The sequence below is a fragment of the Anser cygnoides genome, chromosome 9, assembly GCF_040182565.1.
Source record: "Anser cygnoides isolate HZ-2024a breed goose chromosome 9, Taihu_goose_T2T_genome, whole genome shotgun sequence".
NCBI classification, from domain to species: Eukaryota; Metazoa; Chordata; class Aves; order Anseriformes; family Anatidae; genus Anser; species Anser cygnoides.
The window spans coordinates 22,319,800-22,335,000 of NC_089881.1; the positions used below are offsets into that span (position 1 = coordinate 22,319,800).

Genomic DNA, 15,201 nt, shown 5'->3' on the forward strand with positions numbered 1-15,201 from the left:
TCCAGTTCTTTGATTCTGCTCCCAGTAAATTATCGGTAATTACAGGAGGGCCTTACAGGTAGCTGGGGTTCTCACTGCTGTATTGAATAACAGTTTCCTTCTGTATTAATGTGGATTATTTTTTTTTGGTATGGTGATTTTTATTTGCAGTAAAAAAATGAACCTGCAGACTCCCTCCTAGGATCTAGAAATATTAGTGTTTTGTTACTCAGCCTCTTTGTGTTTTTCTGGTGACAAGAATGATGCAATACATCAATGATGAGTACAACAAAATTAATTTTCAGTGGAGACAATCACAAGGCTCATGCAAAGACTGTGTGCAGCAGTCACTTAGCAGTTACAGAGAGCAATGTTTAAAAGCTCCCTGCTCTTTCATTAGACCCGAATGAGAATATATTTAGTTTCCATTTGTGCTGGTCTTGCCATGTTCCAGCTTGGAATAAGTGTTAAGATGAATCGATACTATAACAAATACTCTAGGCTTGTCTGCAATTTAAATTCAGCCGGTCCCTAGAAGTATCTACATCATTGGCAACATGAGCTGAGAGATACAAGGGAAAAAAAAACTAGTTGCTCTTGGCTAGAGCTGGAGGTGAGGACACCCATCTCCACAGAAGAGTGGGTCAGTTAGTGAATGTGAAATGAATGAATTTCACTGAGAAAACAGGTAACCAACAAGCCAAAACATCAAGTTCTACACTGAAAAAAAAAATATTTAAAACCAGAGCCTTTTGTTTGTTTTATTGGAGGTGGAGTTAATTTTTTATTGTGTTTAATATTGAAATATACTGATAAAGGATTTTACAAATTTCTGTTCCTATGACTTGTAAATCACTGTTCTAATTGCTTTCAGAGGGAGTAGAAACCATGAATCTGAAACTGCCAAAAATGGATGGCAAATACTGGTAAACGACAAGTGGAGTCTTGCTCTTGATTTTGCTTGTTGAAAGCACACAAAGCTTTCAGTGAACAATTTTCCTGGAAAACCCACAGAATCCAAAGGTAATGGTATCTAGTGCAGAAATTGTTATGAAGTACAGAAAAACAAACAAACAAAAACCCCCCTACCCATTAATCAGCTTTTCAAAATTATCTCTTTTTCTGCCAAGTTGTTTTTTCATTCACCACAGGACTTTCCATACCGATTTTTTTTTTTTCTCTTGGAAATGTCATTTTTCAGGTGGCAAAGTTGTATCACCAGGACAAAAAGTTGGTTCACATCCAGTGAGGATCATAAAAAAAATGTGGAGTAACAGTTAAATTACTGATCCTGTGCTTAATATCGACTACTGTTTCAGTTCTCAGCCTATTTCATGGAAATCTTAGGAGTGTGAAGTCCAAGTTAAATAACCTCTGGGATACGGCAGCTCTGGAATATTTCCAGTGCTTTGTTCCTATTTTCAAGTTTATCTCGGTGGTGTCACTGGAGCAGATGACATGAGAAGCTGCAGGTGACTTGCTGGCTTGCAAACCTGCCGTGTTGGAGGGCTTGGCTGCCGCGTGGTAACGTTAAACGTCTTTAAAGTAGGGTTTAGTCTTGTAATATCAGCCAGTTTGAAGCATTTTAACTGTGCCTCTCAACTGCAGGTTCTGGCCAAGGGTTTCAGATAGCTCAGGAATATGGTTTAAAGAGGAGTTATTGCAAAAGGGAACAATACATAAAAAGTGGAATTCTGCCCTCCTGAAGCCAAGCTCTGCAACGTTATTTTTTAAGTATAGTGAAGGCTTCAAGTATTTTCCTTAATAACCGTGCAAAGTAAAACACAAACAATTAAGGACAGTAGCCTTAGCTATTTTTCTGTACATCTATTCAGATTGACTGGATTCTGGACAGATTACTGCAGCACATAACATCAAAGTGAAGGCAAGATACTGGACATGGCAAAGGCTTGGCGTAATTGTGAGCGACCTGTTGGACTGAGAAGGGCACACATTATTTCTTGGAACCCGATGGTTGGGTTTGTGATTTACCAGCTGTTACTGCTTTTTCATGGGAATCATCGTGTCCTAAGTGTGCCTTTTAAACTAGCCCTTTCTAGTAAATCAGCGGTAGGGAAGTCCATTGGTTGAAGGCTTGGGAACTGAACCCGAAGCCCAGAGGAGAGGTTGTTGAATGCCCATGGGTAGAAGCCAGGGACCTCGGGCTGCTGCGGATTCCCAAGCGCCGTGTGCTGCTCGACAAGGAAGAATACGTACTGACAGTGTTCCTGAAGGCAAGCTTCAAGGACAGAATTAAAACATTTCCGTAGGGTGTAGCCATCAATCACCAGAAGGATGTTCGTGTACACCAAGTAAAACACAGCGCAGCTTTCCAGCGACCTTAACGCACTAGCCAACACAGGAGCTGCTAGAGTAATTACAGATTACATTAAGTATCAAGTAAAAGCCAACAGCCAACTACGAGGCAAGCCTTTTATGCATTATTAAAATCATATCCTTCCCAGAAGATTCAAGCAAATAAAATTGTATTTGATAATGCAATCAGTAAAGAGTGGGTTTGAAAAAATCTTGCCTTTGTTGATAATTTCCCAAGAAATCTTAGGTTTTATATAATGCCTAATATACATATATGTTGAAATAATCCCTTAGGTAAATTAACAGTTTCAGTTGCACAGGCCGATACTGTTGAATTTTTTTTTTAATAGTTATACTTTATTAAGAAATAATTGTTATATACCAGGCATGCATTGCACTTAGGTTAACAATTAAAGACTATGGTCGCCTGATATTTCTGCGAGTAGAATATAGAAAATTATAAGAAGCATGAAATTGAAAGAATTGTTCCTATGTATCAAGAAGCTAGCTCTTCTTCCCAAGGCCAGTTTCTTTTAAAACAAGGCACATGCTATTCCCATGTATCACATACACAATTTTGAAAACAAGGTTGACATTGAAGAATATTGTAGAAGTGGGTTAGCGTGCTGCTTCTCTCAGCCTACCTGGTCCAGGAGCAGGCTGCAGAGCTGTCAGCAGATGGGCTGAGGCTGCACTGACCATCGAGAGCGTGCCTCAAGGCGGGATGCTGTGCAGATCCTCTGAGTAGGTGGTAAAATGATTAAAAATAAATAAGGATAAATCAGTTTCGTGACAATACATTTTACACACAGAACACCACAGCTGCAAAGATCTCACTCTTCAATCTTTAGCTGGCATAGTGGTGTAAGAGCCTTCCCCCACGGTGCCTAAATGAGGACCTGTGTGCTTGATTGTTCTTTAATTCCCCAAATCTGTAAGAGTTGCTGCAGCTGTGTGCATCCCATCAGAGCCGTTATCCAAAGCAGCAATTACTGTCTGGTCTGTCCCTCTTGGAGCACAAGGCAATGCTGCTTCCAGCGGGAGCCAGCTGAGAGCTTGTCCTTAACTGAGGCAGTTTGTTGGCTGCTCCAGATCTGGATACGGTCTGAACCGTGGCTTTTGAATCAAAGTTGCCCTAATAAATTTTATTTTTTACTTTCTAAAAGCCAGATCGCTTATTTAAAAAACAAAGCATAGGTTCTATTTTTTTTTTTTTCTAAACAAACCAGAACCTCTCAGGCCGAAGACCTTTGCCAGGGTTTCATTGCTTGCTGTCGCAGGGAACCTGCCCATGGCTCTGGGACCGGGCACAGAGAGCCCAGGGCAGCGCGTGGAGGTGTGCCTGCTGAGCCCGGGGCTGGATCTGGCCCACCGTTCTTGCTGTGTGAGTAGACATCCTCTTTCAGTACTTCAGAGCTTTGTAATTGATGTTTTCCACTCATTTTCTTTTTCTGCTGGTTCTGTATTTCGGTCGAGTGGCGTTTCCCCAGCTTTCAGATCTATGCTCGAACGCTGGAAATGCTCACTCTCATGCATAATGAAAGAGGAAAAGTTGCAGGGGAGGAATTTATTGGCTACGGTCTCCATTCCTGCTCTATATCTTGCTCCACAAGCTCCCACAGCAAGTGAGTGGTAGAGCCAAGAATAGAACAGCACTTCTCCGACACCCAGTCCCGTGCCTTAACCCCTGCCTCCCGTGAGAAATTTTGTTTCGGTTTTCTGTGCGGCTCAAAGATAAGATCATACTTTATTTTGGTGTACAAATTGATCTCCAGGGTGGGTGAATAAGGTTGGGAAATAGCCAGAGAATAACACAATGTAAACAGTGAAACACAAGGAGGACGTATATATATAATGCTGCGGCTTCTCAGACTGCTGTCTGAGAATTAAGGTAGAATAAATTAAAAATTATATGAAGGGACAGAGTTCTTGCGAGTTTGTCTTGGACACACGAGCTCTTCTTCAAGGAGAAAGGGGGACTCCTTTTGCTCTTGTGTTCTCAGGGAGCAGGCAGAGGAGGTGCTCTCCTGCCGGTGGCACGGGGCTCTTCTCTCCGCTGGTACCTGCTTTGTTGGGGATATCGACGGCAGGTGCAGCGGTGACTGCTTCGGGAGCCAAAGGTATTTGGCAAGAGACAGGATTAGCATGGGTTGGCTGGTGTGTTCCAGCTGCTGTTTTTGTGGGTTGAGTCTAATAAGGAGCAGCACAAAGTCCCCAGCTGCACCCAGCATTCACAACTGGCCATCGCAGCGGTGGGCGCTGGAAGTGCTGGCTCAGCACCCTGGGCTCCTCAAACGGCCACTCCTGGAAGTACGGACAAGAAACTAATACCCTCCCCAAAATATCTAGCTGCACTGGCTTAAAACGAGCTCGGCTGATATTGATCAGCCTCAGGATCTCGGACGTGATCTTTGCACCCTACCCTGGATCCCACTTCTCTTTTAAAAAGTCATATGGGTTTGAAGAGTAAATATTTGAGAGAGATTTATTTCTAAAATCTCTTCACACATCATGAACGGGTGTGTATGTGTATATGCGCACACACACATATATGTGTATGTATGTGAGAAAAAAAAACAGAAATCACTGTGACAGGATAGATTAAAGGTCATGGTAATTTTCTGTGTCCTTTATTCATGCTTTTTGTATAAGCATTTACAATACAAACTGCAAGTATGTTTGAAAATGACCCCCCATTATTTTTGGCACCTAACTGAGCGGAGGCAGAAGCAAATAGCTGGGGGAAGCTGAGGCATGTGCTTACAGCACCGCTGGGACACAGAGATCCTTCTCTCCTGATGTAAAGCAAGACATTTGCTTGCTCACTGGCTAGAAATGATCGGGACTTTTTTTGGCAGCGCTTTACACTCGGGAACTCTTTATTTCTCACCACTGAAGCATTTGGTGGGAACATGCCAGCTTCAGTGAAACTTTTGTAATAAAAAGTTTGTTTTCAGGCTAGAATTGAGAGGGAGTGTGTCCTAACCCTGAGTGCCCGTCTGAGAAGAAGAACTTAAACCCCAAATCTTCATGTTCCTGGAGAGCCCTAAGTCTGGGTTGCAGTGTTACTAGAGTGCTCTTTACTTTTCCTGTGCTTCCGTAAAAACAAAACAAATAAGCCAAAAGCAACGAACAGAACCCACTTCTAAGTGCGTCTTGCTGCATTTGGGAAAAATTCTGAAATTTTGAAATGATTTCTGGGATGGGAAAAATTATTTTTCTTCTTCGCACTTCAGCACTCTGTCATGAAATTTGCATGCATCTGAGGTATTGCTCTTGATGAACGAGCTCTCATCCTTACAGCCTGCTGTGAAATAAGCTTAAGGAACATTCCTGTGCAACGAAAACTAAAAGGCTAAACCACAGATACCCTAGGAAATGCGAGGAAGGAGAAAACCAGATCTTTGCTTTCCTGCCTTTTCTATAGGGTTTTATCATTCGTCCTTCAGCCAGATGCCCCGGTGTGGAGGCTGGCTGCTCTGGCTGAGCAGGACATGGGAACAGAGCAGCTCTGTGCCCTCCGCGGGGCTCCGAGCTGGGGCTGCAGCAGCTCCAGGGCCTGGCAGCGCCTCACCGGCACTTCCCCAGCTGCTTCGTCCAGATGGGTTGGGCTCTTACGAGCTCTTTGGTTGCTGTAGGAAAAGCTGAAGAAAAGGGCAGACCTGCAACAAGCGTGAGATGCCGTTCTCTGCCCTCCTCCGGGCAGCAGGTACCACGAGGCTGCTCCTGCAGAGCTGCCAGGGAGCTCACGGTGCTGAGCTTTTGGTTGGAGTCCATCAAAGGCAAAAGAAACCTTACAAATCACTACACCGTGTAAGCATCCCCCTCGGGGAAGATGCTGGAGAAGAAACGGTCGAACAGATGTGTGCTATTAAAATGTACTCAGATTAGGGTGATGAGTGCAAATGAAAGAAACAATATAGAGCAGCAAATGGGAATACTGTGGAAATTTTCCCAAAGACCTTTTGAAAAGATTACTCAGTAGTCATAGTATCAGGATGCTGTACTTGATGGCTCTAGAGCAGCGGGACTTCAGAGTACATTGGGTGTGATGGAGGTGGTGATACCCAGCCTTTGGGGAATCCTCAGCCAGCAGAAAGGGCTGAGCAACGCTATCAGTGCTTATCCCCTAAACAGATGCAGCAGACTGTGACACAGGAGCGAGTGATTCCTATCGGATGGGGAAGGAATGGAGCACACTCGGCTTCTGCCAGCTGCAGGTGTTGTCTGTAAATGCTCTGTATTGATATGATGTATTGGTCGATACGCATTTTCATATAATCCTCAACAAACTGAAGCAACAGAGCTCTAACGCTATTTTCCTTCTTAACACCTCTTAGAAACAGCTGTTGCATCAACTACGAATACAGTCATTTTCTATGCATTTATGCTTTCATATTAATGAATGCCATGTAAAAAAAAAAAATTTAAAAACACATTTCAAAGAGAACAAAGGCAAAGAAAGAGCGTGGTTCAGCTCAACCACTATGGAAGTCTTAAAAGTCCTAGTGAAAGGTAGCAACAGAGCAGAATATTTGCTGGGAACTGGACAGCAAAGCAAGAGAAAAAATCATATGTTTTCTGAATTATTTGTGTGAATACCTCAAACTTGCCTCAACAAACTTTTTGATTTCAAGTTTAATGTTAATAGATTGAAAGAGTTGTTTTTTTTTTCTCCCCCCCCCGACCAATTCTTACTCAGACTTTGAAGCTGACAATTTTAATTCAGCAGGGAACGGACGATGGTGTTTTATGTTTTATTGCAATAAACATGCTACATCTAGGCACCATTTTCTCTTCCCTGTTCTCTTTTATTCTTTATATGATGTTATTTGCCTGTTAGCTACAGCAGGCATCAAATAAAACGTTTAATTAAAAAATATTATCGGAGGTCCAACGTAAGATCGAAGACCACATGCTCTCAGAGATCCAGTACCTCGATACCGCAGGAACGGGTACCTTAGAAATAGTCAGATGGGGTAGATTAGATAGTAATTTATGCTACCTTGTTTGCTTTTCCTTAGTACTTATTCCAGATACTGTAACCTGTTTGAGGTTTTAAGAAGAAATAGTAATTTCTAAAGTGAAAAGTAAAAGGCTTCCAGTTTAAGCAAAACTGATCAAAAAATTATGGAAGTAGGAAAATGAGACCTCTAGAATAAATATGACCAAAAACATAATAAACACTGACTGGGAGCATAATCCTGAATGCTAACATTAATCCGTTTGTTGTAACAAACATTTAGTCTAATTTAATCTTTGAGTGTATTACTGCCAGAAAGAAAAGGTTTTACAGGCTCTAACGTGTTGGTTACTCTAAAAATTCAACTCCAACTATTGATGCCGATAGCGTTTCCCGCTGAAAAGACCATTTAAATTATCACTGTCATCCATTTCAGTGAGGTCTATGTGCGTGTATTATTTACAGATCATTCTTCAAACTGCTAATAAGTTGGGTACGGACACGGGATCGAGAGATAAGATCTTCTCACGCAGCCCGTGGAAGTCGATGGGGTTCGGTGGTGTGCTCTTACCTGCGAGCTTTGCTTTGCTTCTGAGTCACTTTGACTTCAGATTAGGTAATCTAAACGACTGGTAGGGAACAGTAATTCTTTTTGTATTCTTTCATGCTCAGAAATTATTCCAACAGTTCTTCCGGCTGATAAATCATAACCAAGTTGGTACCTAATGCGTTTTAACGCTCGGCCGGTATGCGCAGAATGTTATCAGTTGTAGCGTTACAGATAGGGGAGGTGGAAAAGTGGTTTTTAAATCGTGTCGAGCTACTGCAAAGAATTTCCATTTGCCTCTCAGCCATTGCCTTTTGCAGTCCCAAGGCAACTGCATCTACGTGGTGGGGTCTGCCAGGAGGGACGCTCTGCGAAACACCCTTTGGACCCAGTGGCTCTAAAGAACTTGTGAATTGGATGAAGTGCTGTGATTCCCCAGCAGGGCAACAGAGAAGACCTACGGCAGCTTCTTATCATCTTCGCTGGCACCTTTCCCTAAAAGACATTAAATGTTTTTTTTTATTGTTTTTTTTTTTTTTTTTTTTTCCCAGAACTGGTTGTGGTAACAGTGCAGGAATGCAAATAAACAAGTAAAAGTCATTCTAATCAGGCATGCTGTTGTCAGAACTTCATTACTCTTCATTAGCCAAAAAATGGCAGTAAAGGAAGCCAACGACAGCAGTGCAGAGGTGCACCTTCACATCTCAAATTTTGTATTAAAAGATATATTTGTGAGTGCCAACAAAAAGCCTAAGATCCAAGATTTTGGCACTTGGCTTCATTCTTGGGAGTGACCACTGCTTTCAGAAACGAACTCAATTTAAATATTCCTATATCCAATGGAAATGGACATCTTGTTTAAATTCAGAGGCAAAAAAAACAAAACGGGGGGGTTAAGTGTAAGACCCCCGATTCAATTTGCATGCTGAGTAATCCAGACTGTAAGAGCAGCTCTGTTGTGTTAAGGTTAGGTCTTTCCTGTGGCTGTTCAGGTGGGCTCTGAAGACTTTTTACCGTGTTGCAGGATATTGAGGGGGGAAGGTCTGACCTCCATCCATTTTTTCAGACACCCTTCTGCAGGTTTCATCACGCTCCCCGTGTCTCGCGCGCGGGACCTTGCTGAGGGCAGGATAGGTGCCCAATTGCCTACATACAATTTCATCAGGAAAGGTATATGATTTATTGCCCTGTAAAGGGTTTTGACATGAAGCCTGTGAAAAGCACTATATAAATGCCAATACAATATAAAACGTCACACAAATACTTTACTCATTAATTCCGACCCTGTGCTTTTGGACTGGAGAGAAATGGGAGTGAAATATGAATGTGTTCCTTATGTTTTAGAGGGAAAAATGGGTTTGTGGATTTTATAAAGGCTGATGTGTTAACCTGTCTTTGTGGTTCCTGCAACGAGAGGCAGGAAGAAGCCCGCTCTTTGCTGACAGTACGGCTCCCAACGAAAGCAGCTGAAGGACCAGCAAAGAGAAACTCTGGGATCTCGCTGACAATCCTGGGTCGGGGTCCTGCTCTCGCTGACACAAACTGATTTTATTTTTGACTCAGAAATTTCATTTACTCCAGCGTTGCCAGCCAGAGGCCTTTCTGCTGTCGCCCCGTTACGTTTCCCCCCTTACATTTGGTCGCGTTACCTCGTTCAAGCTGCCAGATAACCAAAGATTCCCCAGCCTCCCTGGAAGGGGCAGGCCTGCTTCTGCACGGGGCTCTGGTGAAAGAAATCATGATTTGGGGGATGGCAGCGCCCCGCTGGAGCTGCTGGGTGCTTGTTGCTCCATTTCCCCCGCGAGCGCTGCCTAGAGGGGACCGCAGCTCCCCAAGCCCACATCCCACCCACCCACGGCCCCTTCCTTCTGCAGAGCCACCGGGGAGGCCCCAAAACACCCCTCTCCGCTTCTGTAGGGATTTTCTGACCCTGTCCATGCCACTGTGCTTAGCGGGAGCCAGCCTGGTGTAAACCAGCCCCTGTGCCGAGTCACCTACCTGCACGGTGGGGCTGTCTTTTTATTTTTATTTTTATTTTTTGCCCTGTGACCATTGCTGAGCATTGAGGTAGAGTGCTCACTCCTTCTCACCTCCTTCCTTTATTTTTACTTGGGTTTGCTTTTCAAATCCCTTCCCCTTTCCATCTTTCTCCACTATTTTGATGATTTCAATTTTCGCTTTTAATAGGATGTTCACTTTCGGCTGATCTCTGCTGACATTTTTCCCTTCTGATTTGTCACACTATTAATTTGACTTTGCTCGGTGTTTTGTCTACGTTCAGAGCGTGTTTGTTTTCTCTCTAGTGGCCTGTAATTACTTCCCCCTTCCTCCCCGTCAGTTTTTCCTGTTGCATCTCCTTTAGGAGCAGGCAGACCAGGGGTCACCTCCTGAGGATACGAAGACACGACTTTTTTGGCTAAGTGGTGCTCTAATTCTTGGAGAGGAGCTTGGTTTGGGGGCATTGGTTGTACCTCTTTTTGGTAAACTGGTAAATAAATGTTATGTTTGCAGCTGGGGGATGCACAAGTCCTGCTGTATGTCCTGGGATGGCCCTGCCCTGCCTCCTCCTTGCAGGGCTGGGGGCTTTGCTGGATGGGTTCCCCACTGGTGAGGATGTTTGTGCCTCTTCGAGGCCTCCCCTAAGGCTTTCAGGATTTCCCTGAAAAAAGGTTAGATGTGCATTTTAGACGTCCGCAGTGCTTTGCTGCGGTGCCTTGAGGCAGAGCCCTGGGGTCTGGTGAAGCCTCCCTCTGGTTACGGGAGGCTGCAAGTCCCACAGGAAGGAGCTCAGGAGATCCACGATGAGGGGGAAAGCAAAATTTGCTTCTTTTGCGCCCCGGTTGGCCACGCTAAGCCAGGTCCTGCTCTTTCCATCCGGCTGCTGACCTCTCTCTTTTTTTCCCTTCAGCCCCAACGGTGCAGAAACCCAAGCCCCCACGGGCAGATGCGCTTCACCCAAGCCCCCGCGGGCAGGAAGGCCACGTCCCTCACCTCACCCTGCGTCCCGCGCCGTTTCCGCGGGGAATCACCCCCCCGGCGGCGACCTCACCGCCACCCCCCCCCCCCCCTGCGCGCCCCCCAAACCCGCCACCTCTCTCCCTCCGTCCCCCGGGGGTCGCACCCCCTTCTGCCGGCCACAGGAGACAAGCCGCGCCCGCGGAAATCTCCGCGGGACGCCGGGGGCAGCCTGGGGGTCCCCTCCCGTGTCCCCCCCCAACCCCCCCGAGCCCTGCAGTGCCGCGCAGGGGCCGCGCGGGGGCGCCGCAGACCGCGCAGGGGGCGCGCAGCGTTGCGCGGGGCGAGCCCGGCGGCGGGGGCGGCGATTTGCGCGCAGCCCCGGCCGCAGCTTTGCGCCCTTCTCCGCGGAGCAGGGGGTCCGGGGGGGGGGGGGTCCGGGGGGCACCCGGGGGGGGGGTCAGGATCGGGGTCCCTGCACCGGGAGGGAGCCGAGGAGGGTTTAGTGCGGGAGTAAAACCGGGGGGGAAAAAAAAAAAAGAAAAAAAAGAGAGAAAAAAAGGGGTCTGTGGGGGTTTGGGAAGGGAGCCGGAAAGTTGCAGGGCGCAAAAATGAAATGGCTGGGGCTTACTCGAAGGCACGTTTTACAAGGGAGAGGGAAACTGTGCAGAAAATGCACGCGCTTTTATTGCTGGGTTTCACTGCCTGCGTCGCGGTGGATGCTTTATGCTCCGGGGAGCAAGTTTAATTGAAGCAGATCGCTGATTTCGTCTACCAGGGGGGCACGGGTTTTGGGGTTTGGGTTGCTTTGGGTTGGTTTCCGAGTTAACCGTTTCGGGGAGCAGAGGCAGCCAGGAGCGGGCTCCGCAGCCTCCGAGCTCGAGGCAGCAAATAAAAACACGGCACATGAAAACAAACACCGAGCCCGGCTATCAGAGCTCCCATCTCTCTCTATTATTTTCCCTCGTATTTGGACCTTTTTTTTTTTTTTTTTTTTTTTTTTAATCACATCTGTCGTTCCCAGCCTTTCCCAGGACCGCCGAGCAGAGCGGACAGCTTCCATGGGACCACCTAGCACAGGAGGCGTTTTCTACCGGGAAACTTCGGAGCCGTTTTCTCCCTCCCTCACCTTCTGGGAGCTCGGAAAGGAAAATTTGCAAGCTTCCCAGCGATTAAAGCCTCCGTATTTGTCTTCAGACTCACCGGCTTTATCCAAACTTTTGTGTGTGTGCGTGCGTGCCCCCCCCCCCCGTGCATTTGTAAAGTAGCCCCATCTAGCAATGATAAATATCCCTGTTGATCACTTGATTGATTACCTCTCGGAAAGGTCACGCGGGCTTGCAGTAATTTCCTTTTGCCTAAGGCTCCCTTTTCACTTTTACTCCCCGCACGACAGCTCCAAGTATACAGGATCTTTAGGTTGGATTTTAACCCCTCCATCGCTCCCCGAAAGCCGGCGGGGGAGCCAGAGGCGCTCGCCCGGCGGGGTCCGGCTCTGGGAGCCCCCTCCCCGGCTCGGCCGGGGGCTGGGGGCCGGCTTTAAACAACCAGACAAGCTATTAATTTACCCGTGCTACCCGGGGTCCTGAACCCAATTAATTTCTAATAATTACAGCCCAAGGGGGCTGGAGAGATCCCTCTGCCTCTTTCTAGCCTTGCCACTCGGCGGCACCGAGGTCAGCGTATAATAATAAAGTGTATATTTTGAAAGTGATCAGCAGAACAGTGAGTTATTGCAATGAATGAAAATTGTTTCCATTTTGCCTAATTGAGCCCATGGCTGAAAGCTGGAGTCCTGAGACTAAATAAAGAGGACTGTTTCATTTCAACGCGGGCTGGAAATCCCTGCGCTGCTTTTTTTTTTTCGGTCGCCCAGCGAGGAGCTTAATTTCTTAACAGCAAACCTGAAATCAAGCGTTGGGTAAACAGTATTAATAATTGCATTACAATGATTAAATTAATCTTACTGGTAGCTAGGAGAATATAGATTGCGATTGAATAGCACGACGTAAAGTTCACTGCACAAAGACAATAGCCCAGCAAAATCCCTCGATGAAGAATTCCAACTTTTCTCCAAGCAGGCTGCGGGGCTCGTTCAATTGTCATGTAAGGAAGGGAAAATTTCCTGTTACGGGGAATGTGCGAGGGGGTGCTTGTGCTCTCCCGGCGTGTACGAGAAAACCGTCGCCCACCCACCCACGCACCCCCCCCGAAATAAATATTTCCGCGTGGCCGTGGACCCGCTGCAAACGGGCTCTCGTCCCCGCAGCCGGCCGCGCGGGGAGGCAGCGGAGGCTGGCGGCGAGGCCGAGCCTCCTTTCCCCTCGGGAACGAAACGGATTTCCCGGGGGGGTCGTCGCGAACACGCGGGGACGGGAGCGAGCGTGGGGAGCCTGCGGCTGCCGACCCCGGGGGAGGCGGGGAGGGCGGGCAGGCGGCGGGGGGCGGCCGGGAGGCGGCCCGGGACGGCGAGGGGGGGTCCCGGAGGGTGGCGAGGCACCTGCCGGGCTCCCGAGGCCGCCGGGACGAAGGGCAGGTGGCGGTGACAAGAGGGGGGGGGGGGGGGTGAGGGCCGCCCGCCCCGGGAACGCCGCATCTGCGCTCCCACGCGTGTCCTCCCCTCCCCGCGGGTGGGCAGGGGAGCGGCAGGCGAGGAGGGGGGGAGCAGGGCTTGGGGCTGGCCACCGGGAGGGGCTGGGGGCTTCGAGGGAGCTTCGTGGGGGCTTCGCGGGGGTCCCCGCTGAAAGAGGGGGTAGGGGGCTAGGGGAAGGGGGCAGTTTTGCAAAGCCCCCCCCCCCCCCCCCCCCCCCGAGGGATTTTGCTTTTTCCAGACGCGGTGGCTGCGTGGGTCGGTCCGGGGGGTGTTTTGGAGCCACCTCCCGGGCAGCCCCGCTCCGGTGGGGGGCTGCCTGGAGGGGCTGGAGGCGGAGAATAACGCCCGGCCTCCGAGGGCAGCCCCGCAGCCCGGCCCCGAGCATCCCCCTGCGGCGGGCAAGGGCTGCAGGGCTGGGAGCTGCCCCCACCCCCCCGAATAAATAATAATAACAATAATCATCACCATCCCAATCGCAAATCCCAAATAACGCCCGGCATCAAGGACGGCTCGGCAGGGCGAGTTCCAGCCCTCTGGGGAGCGGTGCGGGAGAAGGGGGACCCCCATCCCGCGTGGGTCCGTGGGGGGGACACGGGTGGGGTGCGGGGGTCCTGGCCCGCGGGGGGGGCCCCGATCCGCAGCACCGGCAGCCGGGAGGCGGGGGGATGGGGGAGAAGGGGAAGGGGCGATGCTGAGGATTTTATTAAAACAAAAAGTTGAGCAGCGTGTATGTACTGGCGCAGCACCGAGTCTGAAAGATTGTAATTTTCTTTTATGGTGTCTGGCAGGATTTGCAACAGATATTAATGGGAACATAAATAGCGCAGGGAAGGTATTGAACAAAACTGTTTAATGCAAGGAGGTTGTACCGGAGGAAAATCTATATGTAGCTGGGATTGATTCATACCTCGGACACAGCCATCCCCTAAAGGAGTTCCCAATTTCAGCGCGCTCCCTCTTTGATTGGCAAAGCCTGTAATTAAAACAGATTAGAGCGGTCGGTGTTTCTGTTTTAAAAGCTCTTTTTTTCTGCCCAACTGGCGGTGCCTGAGCCGAGGTCAAGGTGGGGAAAGTGTCCGCGCCGGGCGAGCGCTCAGCGCAGCGGTACCCGCACCCGGCAAAAGCCAGCACCGCGTTATCTCTGTCCACCCGCGTGTACGCGGGGACCCACGGGAACCGCGGCCGGATGAAAATAAACTTAAACTTAGGGTACGGGCGCCGGAACGGCGGTAATAAGCGAAAAGATAAAGAGAAAAAATAAAATAAAAATAAAAAGGGAAAAAAAAAGGAAAAAAAAGGGAAAAAAGGAAAAAAAAAAGGAAAAAAAAGGAAAAAAAAGGGGAAAAAAAGGAAAAAAAAAAGGGGGAAAAAAAAAAAAAAAAAAAAGGAAAAAAAAAAAAAAGGAAAAAAAAAAAGTGTCATTTCTTCCAGCCCCGGCCCCTGCCCCGGTGGGGGCGCGGAGCTGCCGGCTCGGAGCCCTCCGGCGGCGGCTGCCCGGCCCGGGCCGGCCCCGGTGGCGGCTGTCAGGGTCCCCCCCGGCGGTGATGGATCGCTGCAAACTTTTTTTTGGCGGCGCTGAAATGTTGAAGAGCGGGGGGGAGCCGCCCGTGCGCATGTGCGAAGGTGTCCAAACTGACAATGCTGGAGAGATAGCGAGCCGGGTTTGCGAGAAAGGGAGAGCGTGTGTGTGCGGGAGAGGGAGAGGAGAGAGGGGGAGCGAAAAAAAGGAGGAAAAAGAGAGGAGGAAAAAAAAAAAAGCCAAAAAAAAAGCCCCCCCCGCGCCCCCCACCCCCCCCGGCAGCATCGGCCGCGGGACTGGCAGCATGCGATCCAAAGGCAGGGCGAGGA

At 48.5% G+C, this 15,201-nt stretch overlaps 1 protein-coding gene and 2 long non-coding RNA genes across 7 annotated transcripts in view; 2 read left to right on the forward strand and 1 right to left on the reverse strand.

Moving 5' to 3' along the window:
- Positions 1-1,596: 1,596 nt before the first annotated feature.
- LOC106032206 (uncharacterized) lies at positions 1,597-3,174 on the reverse strand. The gene is made up of 3 exons (XR_001204673.3): positions 3,133-3,174; positions 2,940-3,035; positions 1,597-2,347 (listed from the first exon to the last, which is right to left on the reverse strand). It is a non-coding gene; the product is annotated as an uncharacterized lncRNA (long non-coding RNA).
- Positions 3,175-3,310: 136 nt separating this feature from the next.
- On the forward strand, positions 3,311-9,448 carry LOC106032209 (uncharacterized). The gene is made up of 3 exons (XR_001204676.3): positions 3,311-3,398; positions 3,525-3,679; positions 8,126-9,448. It is a non-coding gene; the product is annotated as an uncharacterized lncRNA (long non-coding RNA).
- A 5,447-nt stretch (positions 9,449-14,895) lies between these two features.
- Positions 14,896-15,201, forward strand: part of MECOM (MDS1 and EVI1 complex locus) — a 318,248-nt gene continuing 317,942 nt past the window's right edge. The window contains exon 1 of one of the 5 annotated variants that reach the window (XM_067001967.1): positions 14,896-15,201. This exon is cut by the window's right edge and continues 12 nt beyond it. In XM_067001967.1, coding sequence (XP_066858068.1) covers positions 14,898-15,201 — 304 coding nt within the window. In that variant the 5' untranslated portion in view covers positions 14,896-14,897. The other 4 variants (XM_067001968.1, XM_067001969.1, XM_067001970.1 and 1 more) reach the window with 4 other exon arrangements.